The 15283-nt window shown below is 38.0% G+C and overlaps 2 protein-coding genes across 3 annotated transcripts in view; both read right to left on the reverse strand.

The window, feature by feature from the left end:
* nrxn1b (neurexin 1b) overlaps positions 1–15283 on the reverse strand; it is a 92338-nt gene that overhangs the window by 13962 nt on the left and 63093 nt on the right. For both annotated transcript variants that reach the window (XM_089117356.1, XM_089117355.1), the window contains one exon: positions 3668–3849. In XM_089117356.1, the coding sequence (XP_088973482.1) occupies positions 3668–3849 (182 nt within the window). The remainder of the gene's footprint in view (positions 1–3667; positions 3850–15283) is intronic.
* Positions 3982–13385, reverse strand: LOC148977258 (uncharacterized; the record flags this gene model as incomplete). The annotated part of the gene is made up of 3 exons (XM_089117403.1): positions 13184–13385; positions 6182–6235; positions 3982–4907 (listed from the first exon to the last, which is right to left on the reverse strand). Coding segments are annotated over exons 1-3 (1182 nt in total), but the record flags the coding sequence as incomplete, so codon positions are not given.

The following is a 15283-nucleotide window of genomic DNA, read 5'->3' on the forward strand; positions in this document are numbered from 1 at the left end:
TCTCTAAGTTCGTGTCAATGGGCAGGTGTTTAATTGGTGTGCTGGGAATCGCGTGCGACAGACTTCCCAGCGGAGACACGGCAAGAATAAACATACGCACAGTAGCTCTGGAAAAACAAGGATGGCAGACACGCAGAAAACAACAGCAATGAGCTTTCAGATGAGTTAGCAATCACAGATGAACACACACTGAAAGTCAGTCACAGGACAGAAAGCAAAAAGCATTCACCTTGACTTCTCAAACTGTCTCTTGTTTAGTGTTCCTGAAGGGAATTCAAGGTTCAGGAGCTTGTGGATCAAATCTACACTTCACAACCTGACCATCCTTATTCCACTCCAACACACAGACCTGCAGATCATCTCATAGATCCAAGATCTCACACTCCCTGAAGGACGCTGTCCTCACCGCTGATCTGATCCAGGGTCAGCACACCTGACGGATGAGGCAAACCCCTGGATTCCCCAATTCTGTTAAAAACATTTTTTATATCTCCTCGGCCATATGCATGGAATTGCATACAGTTTGAAATTATACTTAAAATATTGTTGGATTGTTTCGCTAGTATGTAACATTAAAAAAAAATACATTTTTTAAAATTAGTTTGTATTAATGATTTCTGTGTTTTTCCATTATTTTACTACAGGAATTATTGTTCATTACTTGCATTTACAAGTTAACAACTTAAAATGTATAATGAGCACATCTTCATTAAAAAATGCTGGGTTGTTTTAACCCAATTTTGGGTCAAATATGGACAAACCCAGCCAATTGGGTTAAAAATATAATTTAAAAATTTAACCCAATGGCTGGGTTTGTCCATATTTTACCCAAAATTGGGTTAAAACAACCCAGCATTTTTTAGAGTGTAACATTTGCTTTAGGAACATTGCATCCGATGTGTTCACTTTACTTAAAGACATCAACGCTGCAAGTAACTGTATTATTACTCACAATAAGTATTCATAAGAACACAACACGGTTATTAATAACAATGTATGCACTTCTTTGACTGATATAAATCTAAATGACTAAAAACTAATTGTAACTATGGTAAAGCTTCATCCTGAAGTATCCCTTTAATGTAAATGCCCTCCCCAATTCAATGTTATATTTTTCTTCCTATATTTCGAGCAGTAATCTTGCTGTGATCTCGCTCTCTTCTTCACGTTCGTCTTCAGCGCGTCCCATATCTCTGGCTTGTATAAACGTGCTGTTAACAAGCTTCGTAATATTTGACACAAATTTCATTTCGGGAAATGATTGCAATGAAGTTTGTGTGCAAGTCCAGGCTAGAGATTAGCCAAAATGAAACTTAAAAACTGTGTGTTTCCGAAGCACAAACCGGCAGTTTACAGTGCATTTATTGGCAAATATTGGCACTTGCACTTGCACTTGAGGTTGTACAGATTCTATTTTCAGAATCTATGTGTAAAGCACATCAGGGGTACCCCAAGGCTCTGTTCTGGGACCCCTCCTTTTCTCCACATTCACTACATCACTGGGACTCATTCCACAGAACATGGTTTCTCATGCAGTTCCTTTGCTTTTCATTTCAACCACACAATCTCAAAATAGCTGCACAGATCTCAGACTGCCAAGCAGACATCTCAGCATGGGTGAAAGAACATCACCTGCAACTCAATCTAGCGAAGGAGGAGCGGTACAGCAGTTCACTATCCACATAGACTCACCTACACTGCTGTTCAAAAGACTTTTTAATGTTTTTAAAAGATGTCTCTTGTGCTCACCGAGGCTGCATTTATTTGATTCAAAATACAAAAAAAAAAACATTAATATTGTGAAATATTTTTAGAATATAAAATGTTCACATTTTCTATGTGAATATCTAGTCAAGTGTAATTTATTCCTGTGATCAAAGCTGAATTTTCAGCATCATTACTTCAGTCTTCAGTGTCACATGATCCTTCAGAAATCACTCACTCTAATATGATGATTTGATGCTCAAGAAACATTTATGTTTATTATCAGTTAAAAAAAAAAAAAAAAAAAAAATCAAGATTCTTTGATTAACTGAAAGTTAAAAGGAACCGCATTTATCTGAAATAGAAAGGTTTTTTAACATTGTACCCTGTGTTCAAAGGTTAGGGGTCAGAAGGGGGGAATAACTCAGCAAGGAAAGTTACTATAAATTACATTTATAATGAGAAATGAAATATGATAAAAAAAATAAACATTTCATAGGGCGCAATTATTGTATCCAAATTAATAAATTAGGGTTGTTTTATGAATTCAATTACTGAGACGTTTTTGATTAATCTACTAAAACGGAATATGTGCAATAATTTGGAAAAAACTTTTTGTTCAACTGTAAATAAGTTGCTGTTAAATTGAACAAGTTTCATGATTTCAATTAATTACACATGCTTTTTGATGAATACAATTTTACTATTGTCTTCTGCATTTTGTTTTCATAAGTGATGCATTTTACACCGGTTATGTTACACCTGCTAGCACTTCTTTTGTCATTGCCTCCTTAAGATGTAAGAATCGAGTGTTGATTTCCACATTGTAAGTTTCTGTAAATAATATCATCTGCTAAATAAATACATATAAATGTTATAAGCAGCTGAAATGTTCAGCAGAAAGCTTCTTTGCAGAATTGAACTCTGCCTCACTGATTATTATCACTGTAAAGCGTAATTTAAAATGAAAATCCAGCGTTTAATCGCTGGTGTTTCTGAGGTCACAAACGAGCTTGTAACCAATCAGATCAACGTGTGATCGTCAACCAGTGGATCTCTGAGTGGAGGCAGGGCTCATTTGCATATTCATAGAACCGCACATACTAAATAAGGCGAGGGTGTCGAGTTACATTCAAGATATTTAAAGGCATCAAAGAAAACACATTTAAATGAGTCATTTTGATGATCAAATATGAGATGGATAAAATTATTGACCACATGGAGACTTAAGTAATGGTGGCTTGACTTCTTTTGTTTCTGTTTTGCCACCTTTTTTGCAGTGTAAGGAAAGTCAAATGTGTTTAATAAATGTTTGATATGTATATATGTACTGTATGTGTTTAATCTCTTTGGTCTGCATTTGTGCTGCTGCATGCAGTCTGTTGCATTGTGCCTAAAAAGTGTGTTATTTAATGCATCTTTTCTCATGTGAGATGAATATACACTTCAAGTGATGAGTATATACTTCTGCTGCCATCTGACACACATATGGCAGAGGAGAAACTGGAAACTCATGTTCACCCATGGGCCATAGTTGAGCTGACACTGCACCAGTAATGCTGAATGTGCACGGGGAACACTGAACGACTGAATGCAGACACTATACGCATGAAAGAGTAAAAACTCCTGCTTCTGTTTCAAACTTTCATGTAGATCTGTAGACCAGTAGATGGCAATGCTTCTATATGCCTCGCTTCCTTGTGTAAATGACCATTTTTTACAGTACAGTGGTACTTAGCTAGAGAGTACTGCATAATATAAGGTAAGTACATGAGTTAGGGGTAGGTTAAGACCTAGTTATTACCCAGTAACTGTAATTACTATAGTATGAGTACATGGGTAACAAGACTGTAAAAGGAAGTGTTACCAATGGATCAATAAATCATTGTAAATGCAATAATAATGGAATATACTTTTTTAATTTTCCATAGAAAATTCTGCTACAGATAATTGTTGTACTTACGATGTGTAGTTTGAGATAGTCCCCTAGCCCAGACGAGCTGTTGACTCGCACCAGTACGGCTTCTGTCAGCTGAGTGCTGAAGCCCATGGCCAGCCGGTCCGCTCGCGTGCTCGGACGCTCGTTCGTTGGCCATGTGTATGTGATCAGACCTCCATCTCTCCCGAATATATACGTGATGCCGGCTGCAGGACACACAGATGTGCAAACACACAGAGAGATTAGGCTAAATCTGTGAGCGGGTGGGTGGGTGGGTGGGTGGGTGGATGGGTGGGTGGATGGATGGGTGGGTGGTTGGGTGGGTGGGTGGGTGGGTGGGTGGGTGGATGGGTGGGTGGTTGGGTGGGTGGGTGGGTGGATGGGTGGGTGGTTGGGTGGGTGGGTGGGTGGGTGGGTGGGTGGTTGGGTGGGTGGATGGATGGTTGGGTCGGTGGGTGGATGGATGGGTGGGTTGGTGGATGGATGGATGGATGGATGGATGGATGGATGGATGGATGGATGGATGGATGGGTGGGTGGATGGATGGATGGGTGGGTGGATGGGTGGTTGGGTGGGTGGGTTGATGGGTGGATGGATGGGTGGGTGGTTGGGTGGATGGATGGATGGATGGATGGGTGGGTGGATGGGTGGGTGGATGGGTGGGGGGATGGATGGTTGGGTGGATGGGTGGGTGGATGGATGGGTGGTTGGGTGGGTGGTTGGTTGGGTGGATGGATGGATGGATGGATGGGTGGGTGGGTGGTTGGGTGGGTGGATGGATGGATGGATGGGTGGGTGGATGGATGGATGGGTGGTTGGGTGGGTGGTTGGGTGGATGGATGGATGGGTGGATGGGTGGGTGGTTGGGTGGTTGGGTGGGTGGTTGGTTGGTTGGGTGGGTGGATGGGTGGGTGGATGGATGGGTGGATGGATGGTTGGGTGGGTGGTTGGGTGGTTGGGTGGGTGGTTGGTTGGGTGGGTGGTTGGGTGGGTGGATGGATGGATGGATGGATGGATGGGTGGGTGGTTGGGTGGGTGGATGGGTGGGTGGTTGGGTGGTTGGGTGGGTGGATGGATGGATGGGTGGGTGGTTGGGTGGGTGGGTGGGTGGGTGGGTGGGTGGATGGATGGATGGGTGGGTGGTTGGATGGATGGTTGGGTGGGTGGTTGGGTGGGTGGGTGGATGGATGGATGGTTGGGTGGGTGGTTGGGTGGATGGATGGATGGGTGGGTGGGTGGGTGCTTGGGTGGTTGGGTGCACTCTCTTAGTGGGCACTTACCTTTTCTATTATATACTATTTGAATTGTTGTTTTGCAGATAAAATAAAACCTGACTATCTGTACTGTGCTAGACTGAGACTTGTTACAGCATTGTTGTTCTTCTCATTTGCAAGTCGCTTTGGACAAAAGTGTCTGCTAAATGATTCATTGTAAATGTAAAATAGTTAATTAAAGTGTTTTTGACCTTGGACGCATGTAAATATGCCTGTAGGAGATTCCGAAACAACATCTGCAGTCATTAAAACAGCATAATAGGGGTATTTTAATGGAGAAAATAATCCAAAATTCACATCCTGCCAGGTCAAGTTGTCCTACTCAGTATGTCCTACTTCATTCTAGGGTTAATCCGTCAAACAAAAACATAAAGTCTTTCACTCTGTATTTTGTCTAATAAGCATTTATTAATGTAGATAAAAATATTTAGCTTCTATTATTTGTTCTTTTCTCTCTTTTCTTCAAAGTCGACAACTTTGTTATTCAACAGTCGCACCGGTTGCTCCAGACGAGCACAGAGGAAGGAAGGAATAATCACACAGAAGGCAAGTCCCTGAATTTCAAGACAACTGGGTGGAAAAAATATTGCAAGAATCAATCCTGCTATTACTAACAGAAAGATAACAGATTTCTCTGCATTGTTTGATTTATTTTTGTAGGATTTAAGGTAAAGTTATCTGATTCTTTGTTAAAACCCTCGCTTTCTTTCCAAAAAGGCAATGTGGGTCTACAGTTTGCACAGGGAGCGCAGCTATAGTCAGGTGATTGGTCGGATTAATCTGGTCATGTGGGTGAGGACTGAATAAAAGAAGATTATAGTAAAGCTTTTCTCTTTTCTCTGAGGTCTGCTTTTTGATTCTCCTTTTGTGCTTCTGCCTTCTGGGCAACTGGCTTAAAGGCCTTTAGATCCGAATCAAGCTCTCAATGTAATCTCTCGCATCGCTTCTCAATCACTTTTAAAGAAGAATCTCACCAAGACACCATGAACATGCCCTGCTCAGAAGAACGGGAAAACGAAACTGCTATAAGGTAATAATATGATGTGAATCGTACAAAATGTGCAATTATTTGAAAAAAGCATGAAGGTCCACCCCTAAACATACCCATCACTGGGGTTGTAGCAGATTGAGATTGTGTGAATACATACAAATTATAATTTATAAATTATAGCTTCCTTGCCATAATCAACATGCCCCAGTCCTCAGAAAACCTTCAACCAGCCCTAAAACCAGTTCTCTTCAAAGGCCAATATTACAATCTCACCAAGAGACTGAGTCTGCAAACCTAGAAGACCTGCACTAGCCATTTGCTCAAAGACTATCGAGACAAACTTCCACACAAGAATATTCATACCCACACACTTTCTCAAATGTTTATAGTATTTCTCCTGTGTTTTATGCATGTCCTTATGTTTTATTAGCCTGGTTATGATTCTTTTGTTATGTTAGAGTAACTTCAAATATCCAAATATCCACATATCTCTGGTTGATATCCAAAGATGATGCATCAGTGCTTTAATGTCTTCAAACCCCCTCTTTCTCAATATCAAAAGAATCCTCTTTTGATTTTATAATCAATTTGTACAATATATTCTCCACCAAATCTGTAACGAATTACAGTTTAAAACATCTGTTTATATATATAATTAATTTGAATGAATTATAATAAATTATAAATACTTAAAGGAACACTTTTCGGGTCTTATTCTATGAAACATCTTGGTATTACCCCTGTTGATTGTCGCAGCTCTTTACAATACAACAAACACCCATGACTGTACATTACGCTTTTACTATCTAGTAATTGCTGAATCTATACTCCTACTCTGAGCGAACTCTCTGCTCCTCATGATGGCTGTGTCTCATAAGACCTTGTTATGTGTACACTCTGTGACTATACAAATCACAACATGTAAATAGGAAAATTTAATGTTTGTTATTTTTGTCACTTAGTTGGGATTAGTATGCTAGCTGTAGCCTTATATCTCACAATTCTGACTTTATATCTCGCAATTCTGACTTTATATCTCGCAATTCTGACTTTATATCTCGCAATTCTGACTTTATATCTCACAAATTTGACTTTATATCTCACAATTCTGACTTTATATCTCGCAATTCTGACTTTATATCTCGCAATTCTGACTTTATATCTCGCAATTCTGACTTTATATCTCACAATTCTGACTTTATATCTCGCAATTCTGACTTTATATCTCACAAATTTGACTTTATATCTCACAATTCTGACTTTATATCTCGCAATTCTGACTTTATATCTCACAATTCTGACTTTATATCTCACAATTCTGACTTTATATCACACAAATTTGACTTTATATCTCGCAATTCTGACTTTATATCTCTCAATTCTGACTTTATATCTCGCAATTCTGACTTTATATCCCACAATAGCAACTTTATATCTCACAAATTTGACTTTATATCTCACAATTCTGACTTTATATCTCAAAATTCTGACTTTATATCTCACAATAGCAACTTTATATCTCACAAATTTGACTTTATATCTCACAATTCTGACTTTATATCTTACAATAGCAACTTTATATCTCACAATAGCAACTTTATATCTCGCAATTCTGACTATATCTCACAATTCTGACTTTATATCTCACAATTCTGACTTTATATCTCACAATTCTGACTTTATATCTCACAATTCTGACTTTATATCTTACAATAGCAACTTTATCTCACAATAGCAACTTTATATCTCACAATAGCAACTTTACATCTCACAATTCTGACTTTATAACTCGCAATTATGAGATAAATTATTTTTATCTTTAATTATTATTTTATTCAGTGGCAGAAACAAGCTTCCATGCATCAGTGTTGATCCAGGATTCAACAACTTGACCCAACCTAATGAATGACAGTGTGAACTATTTGTGAGCCTTATTAATCTATATACTTATAGAATGAAATCTGAGCCACAATCATAAGATGTGTCTCGGAAATATTGTCAAGTCTCCTGAAGCCAACAATCACAATCACAAAAACAATCCAAGTTTGACTTAAAATGAGAACCACTGTACTACAGCAACAATCTTCAACTCGTCAATGCAGTGCAAGCTGTAAAAGTAAGTGAACCTTTGACTGTAGTGACATTTAACTCCTCCTTTAGCGGCACAACCGCGCTTCGCTACCTATAAGACTCACACAAAGTCGAGGATGAACTTTCGACCATTCCTCTTTACAAATTCGCAATGCCTTTACCAGATTAATGCATCTCTGTAATGTATCTGTGAAAGTTGTGGGGAGAGAGGCATGATTCACACTAATCAATCTCTCTCGAGCAGAACAGATTAGTCCGTAACCAGACTTTGTGGGCCAGAAATAAACACATCACACACAACATCAGAGGAAATATGTAGATTTAGGAGAGATTTAGTTGGCATTTATACAGCTAAAGTCATAAATATTGCTCAGTTTCAGGGGTGTTTTTGACATTTGTATATTTTATCAGTGTTTTCCAGCAGTTGCGAGGGCTTGCAGACATGTGTCGAGGAGACTCGGGGTGGGTGAATCTACACAATCCTATTAGTGTGGATTAGCGCTTGGCTTTCTCACGCACCGCTGCACAGCTCAAGGAGCCGGATTGTGCATCAGCAGAAAAAAGAGCAGTGACATCGCTGACCTTTTTTTTCTTTTCTATTTGCTAATGGATAAGGCTGTCTCACAGAGGATTTATTAGCTTGTAAACCTTTCTAGCGGTGTCTTAACATATCCTTCTGAAGGATCCAAACATTAGAAAGCAGTGACAATTGTTTTTTTTACAGTGCACCTGATCATTTTCATCTGCACATCTCAGCTCCAGTGGCTTTGTCCATCTGTCATGAATGATGTGATTATTTCCAGTTACACAATCAAACCTCTTCCCTTCACTCACACACTGTTTCAATCAGGTGTAAAACACATTTCTATGCGTGTATTGGGTTTTTCAGTGATAAGTGTCTTCATTTGGATGTTTTTGCATTAATAACTGCATTATATTCATGTTGCACTACATTGCACAAACCGGCGCATGAAATCGGCACCATCCGTGTTCGTCACACACACACACGCCAGAGAGCAGCAGAGGCCATTAAACTCTATACATGTTTATTGTGATTAAAGTCGGCATGCGTCACACAGTCAATAGTTTGATTTTGAAATTGGTGGGGACAGGGACATCAATGTATAAATATATTTTAAGTTTTGATCGAAATTATTGCAAGGGATATATGAGCGTCGCTGGATGTTGGACACGTCCCTAGCACCCCTATTAAATTCTACACCCCTGCGTATGTGAAATGTTTTACTGTGATTATGATTGTGAGCGTAATTGCATTAAAGAATTGTTTATATCAGGTAAAGTTTAATCACAATTCTGCCTAAATCTCATTATATCACACTATGAGAGTAGATTACAGTCCCGGAAAGTACTGCATATTTGAAGTGATTTTACAGTGTAACTTTTGGTAATTATAGTGCACCTATATAAAGTACTGTAATGTAATTAAAGTTTTTTTTTTAATCATAAGGTACATATCTGTGCATTTATACAGTCATCTTTTTAACAAAAGTGCACTGAAAACTAATATTGCATAATACTCTGTTGATATTTTGTTCATGCTCTCTGGTCATGTTTTGTTCTGTTTTGTGAAAAAAAGAAAATAATAATAAAAAAATAAAATATATATATAAAAAAAGAAAACTAATATTGCAACTTTTTCTTAAATATTGGGAAAAATAACTACATAGTTACTGGCAAAAAAAAAAAAAAACATGGAACACAATCTTACATTACTGACTCTGAAACCTTTATTTGAAAAACAACTTAATTCAAAACAAACACTTCTTTTTCGTTTAAAACTGTTTTTTATCAATTATTTTCAAATGCTTAAGTCTCGACAGAAAGTAGCTCGTTTTGTCCCCCTTTTGTTCCTCTTCTGTTTTTTCTTTCTTTCCACTGATGAATCTGAAGGAGAAATCATGTCTTTGCTATTCTGTATTAAAAGAAATGCAGTCCACCCAGAAATACGTCGTCACCATTTACTCAACTTTTACTCTAATGCCATCCGAGAATGTCTACGACTTTCCTTCATCAGATTAACACAAATTACGTTTTTTGGAAAAAAATAAAGCATCTCTGGGAATATACATAATGCAAACTCATGTGTTCCTAAAATTTGGAGCATTTCACGGCACATACTGCAATAACTGCATTCGACCCCAATGGAGGGACCAATGTCTTCTTAAGTCAAATGAAAGTGTTTCTAAGAAAAATACCAATATTTTAAACTTTTTAAACAGTAGACTACCGCTTCAGACCAGCTGTCAGCGTGTGCGTGAGAGGGTTTAGTTCACTCTTGACCTGACACACCGAAAAACTCAGATTTTTAAATATAATATAACTGATATCAATGAGAAACAAACAAGACAGGAGGAAAGAGACTCCAGTTCTCGAGTTTCACAGTGTGCTTACGCATCCGTGACAGTTTGTTGAGAGCGAAAAGATGAGTAAATAATGAGAACATTTCTGGGTGAACTGTATTTTCTTTTAATACATAATGAAGAATCACAAAAGACATGGTATTCCTCAAGATTAATCTTTGGAAAGACCAAGCAACAAAATGTTCTTGTCTCTGTATTTGAAATAAAAGTTGATTTAAAAAAAAAGAAGTGTTTTCAAATAATGGTTTCCGGGTCAGCGACATAATATTTTGTGTATGTATGTTTAATACTTACCCTCACTGTAAAAAAATATTGATGGTTTAACTTAAAAGTAAGTAACCTGGGTTGCCTTAGAATTTTAAGTTGATTGAACTGGAAAAAGTGAGTTAATACAATAAAGGAGATTAATTTAACCATCAGAAACTCAAAATTAAATATGTTATCTCAACTAAATAAATTATTTAAGTTGATTTGACAAAAGAAAAAATGTTGTGATTACTACACTGTAAAAAAATATTGTTGGTTTAACTTAAAAAAGTAAGTAACCTGGGTTGCCTTAAAATTTTAAGTTGATTGAACTCTTGAAAATATTTTTTACAGTGTGGAACAAGAGTTTATTTCCCAGTATTTGAAAAAATTGCAATAGTTTTAGTTTCACTGTCTTGCCTTAACTTGTAAGCCCAAACTAAAACATACACTTTTGATATAAAAAAACGTATAAATTCATGGATATGCATATATGCAGTATGTATTGTATGTATGCAAGTACACCATTATTTCAAAAAGGTACGTGGTTATGTTCTCGTTAAATTGCTCCCAAATGTAAGATTGTTATATCATAATTGTGTCATAGAATAAGTATTCTATAATACTTACAGAAGTTATATTTATCATTTTATCGTCATAAAACATTACATATTGTTCCCTTATTCTTACATGTAAGTACTTTATACACTATAATTACAGAAAGTTACACTGTAAATGTGTCTTAATTACTCTGAGCTGTACACTACTGTAGTTCGTGTGGAAAAATCACGTCCTTGGAGGAAGGTTATGACAATTCATCGTTTATTTATTACTTCTGTTGTAGTATATGCACTACTTAATAAGTATTGACTGTTCTGGGATTTAACAATCGGAAGTGCTTCAAGACCAGACGTGCACAGTGCACTTTTGCTGTAGTTTTGGTCCCTGAAAGGGTCTATGATGGGAACAGAAACAACAGAAATAGTATTTGTTTTGTACGTGTAATTGACACAACATTCAGCCTTTATGTTCTCACAAAAGCAGTATAGTTTCAGTGCATTAACAGCACAGTTTATTATTCTTGGTGATCACTTCATAAAAGAAACCCACAAAGATTGCTCTGGATTGTATTGATTTTTTGAAAATCAAAAAGAAGCCACAAGGTATCTCAGATGGTTAGGGATGGACGGGTTAGAGGATAGAAAATATGATTAGCTCAGTATAAAAACCATTATGTGAAACAGACTCCAGTGGAGTGACTCAATGCCATTTCAGCCTTCTGTCCAATCAGCTTACACTCTCAGAAAAAAAGGTACAAAAGCTGTCACTGGGGCTATACCTTTTCAAAAGGTACACTTTTGTACCCAAAGGCTGCATATTGGTACCTTAGTGGTACATATTAGCACCTAAAATGTACATATTAGGACCTAAAATGTACATATTAACACCTAAAATGTACATATTAGGACCTAAAATGGACATATTAGCTCCTGAAATGGACATATTAGCACCGCAAATGTACATAGTAGTACCTAAAATGTACATATTAGTACCTAAGTGTACATATTAGCACCTAAAATGTACATATTAGCACCGAAAATGTACATATTAGCACCTAAATGTACATATTAGCACCTAAAATGTACATATTAGTACCTAAGTGTACATATTAGCACCTAAAATGTACATATTAGCACTAAAAATGTACACATTAGGACCTAAAATGGACATATTAGCTCCTGAAATGGGCATATTAGCACCGAAAATGTACATATTAGTACCTAAAATGTAGATATTAGTACCTAAGTGTACATATTAGTAATTAAGTGTACATATTAGCACCTAAAATGTACATATCCGCACCTAAAATGTACATATTAACACTTAAAATGTACATATTAGCCCCTAAAATGGACAAAAGTTTACCTTTTGAAAAGGTACAGCCCCAGTGACAGCTTTTGTACCTTTTTTTCTGAGAGTGTGTACAGCATGTCTAACACACTCCCAGGTATATAACAGAGATGTGTGCGAGTATCAGTCCCGTGTAAACAGGTTTAGTACACGCGCAATCTGACAGTCACAATCAAATCATGAGTTATAATGCATGAAAACATCAAACTAATGACACAGCACATACTGAACTGCATGTAATAATATGTCCATAATTAATGTGGAAAACTATAGGGAACGTCATAGCTTGGCCTAAAAATCCCTAAAAAACACCAGCAAGCAAAGCTCAGAATTACTGTAGATTGAGAAGTGTTTGCAGACGCCAATTAGTTTAATATGTAATGCAACAGTCTAAGCTCTTTACTTCCACTGTAAGAGAAGTCGAAACATCAAAACACAGCTCAAATACTCCTAGAACTGATAGCCTGTGTGACGCTATAGATGTGCTATAATCCGATCCAGAGAGAAATGTGCTGATGCAGATACTGAGAGATGAGGCTAATCCCAATGAGATCAACGGTGGGAGATGCTGAAACAAATATAGCATTGCAAATGCCCTTGAGTTTCATTGTGTGTTTGTGCTTTATAATGCTTTACCGCTACCCACCATGTCCTGCCCGCAGAGACCCAGGTGATCTATTAATAGTGAGAGGCTGGTTCTTGTGTGTGTGATGTGTCCTGGCGAGTGTGTCCGATGTGGCTGCGATGCCCAGCGAGAGAGCTGTGAGGTACAAGGCGAGGCAGGTTGAGGAGGCCAGACCCCGGGGAAGGGTTTCTGAGGAGTCCGCTAGCCTCCAGCCACACAACATCTTCCCCGAACCAGATAATGCAAAGATCACGGGCTCTTCAGCGCACCTGCCTGCCCATACTCTCCCACACACACCTGCTTAAAGAGGAAGCACTCAATCTCTTTGTCCTCGTGGTTTAGCCGTTTAAGATAAAATCCAACTTTCGATAAAGCACGAAAGAGTGTTTTCATAAAATCAGAATGAGCAAATTCATTCCCCGTAGGCGGATATCACGAAAATGACTTAAAATCCCGGGGAAAAGAGGCAGATATCAACACACGCCAGGCATCAGGCGATTTCTGAATTCGAAGGCGTTTTCTGAAATCCGAATTTCTGCTGTTTTTCGTCTGAACGTTGTCTTCAAGAGGAGAAATCCCCAGAAATCCATCCACAGCTGGCTGAGAGCCTCCAACAGATGGTGAGAGCTTCATTTACACTCTTTCCTGAGGACAATGTTAACTGTTCTCCATGGAGAGAGAGAGAGAGATCTCCCCACACACCTGCGTTTCAAGCCATAAGACATCCACAGAGCAGCTCGCGAGAGAGAGAGAGAGGAAGGGAAGAAAAGAGAGGGAGGGGGAGCTCTAGCTCTAGCAGTGAAATCAGGGCGCGAGAGCACTGCAAATGTTCAGCCTAAACACAGCAACTCGAGTCAGAGTGCATTGCAGAGATGGATGTTTTTTTTTCCCCTTCTCGGATTGAAACCATAAATATCTGCAACATCTAAAGGTTATTTTATCTTTCCAAGTCTGGATTCATCCCTCTGTCTCCCTGAAAGTAAAGCAAGGATTTTGTGTGGAGGCACTTCTTGCTCGCACCAGCTTTGAAAGTTGACTGCCATACGTCTCCAGATGCTGCCCAACGCCCGGTGACGTCAGTAGCAGAAGAGCACCCTGCATCTGCACTGCACATAAAGAGCGGTCTGTGCAGGAGGACTTGGCCCTCGACCGTCGTCCTTTGGGAGGAAGTTGCTCTTTCAACCACCACAGAAGAGAAGCACACACAGAGAAAAGAGCGCATAAATGTGTATCTGTGTGCAAGCATGTGTCCCTGTGCAGATGTGACTGGTGCTGATGAAAGCAAAGCTCACAGTTGCAGTTATATGCATGATTTTTAAAGGGATAGAGTAAAAAACTGTCATCATTTACTCACCCTCACGTCGTTCCAAACCAGTAAAACTTTCGTTATTATCACTATGACGATTCAAAAAGTTCATCATAAATCTGTATGAATTGAGCGGTTAAGAGATATTATTATATGATGAAACGGTTAAATGAACCAGGACATGCTTGACCACAAGAATGAACCTCATTGGTTCTTGCAGAAGCTCAAACGTGCTGCATACACTCTTAGAAAAAAGGCTTCTATATATGAAGAGTTCAGATGCAAAAGCCTCTAAATGCCATTTGAAATTTTCTTCTTTAATGATGATTTTTATCAAACTTGTATATTTAAGTTCAGTAATTTCACTTAAATAACAATTAATAGGTAATTATCATTGCCATTTAAGTGAAATCACTGAACTTAAATATACAAGCTTGATAAAAATGATCATTCTAGAAGAAAATTTCAAATGGCACTTAGAGGCTTTTGCATCTGAACTCTTCAAATGTAGCATAGGGTTCTTTACTCGACTCCAAAGGACATTTAATGCTAAAAAAGGTTCTATAATGAGAAGAAAGAACCCTTTTGGCACAAAGGCTCCTTAAAAGCTGTTATTCATTTATATATTACATTATTCGGTAACACTTTACAATACGGGTGCACTAATAAGCATTAATTCATGCTTAACTAATGCAGAGATAATACTGAATTAATGTGTAACTAATGATTGTCTAAGCTATTCATTAATGATTACCACATTGGGAACTAATTAAGAGTCTGTAAGGTTAATGTATTAGTTCATACATGAATTGTTA

Source organism: Pimephales promelas, chromosome 11 (assembly GCF_988280905.1).
Source record: "Pimephales promelas chromosome 11, fPimPro1.hap1.1, whole genome shotgun sequence".
NCBI lineage: Eukaryota > Metazoa > Chordata > Actinopteri > Cypriniformes > Leuciscidae > Pimephales > Pimephales promelas.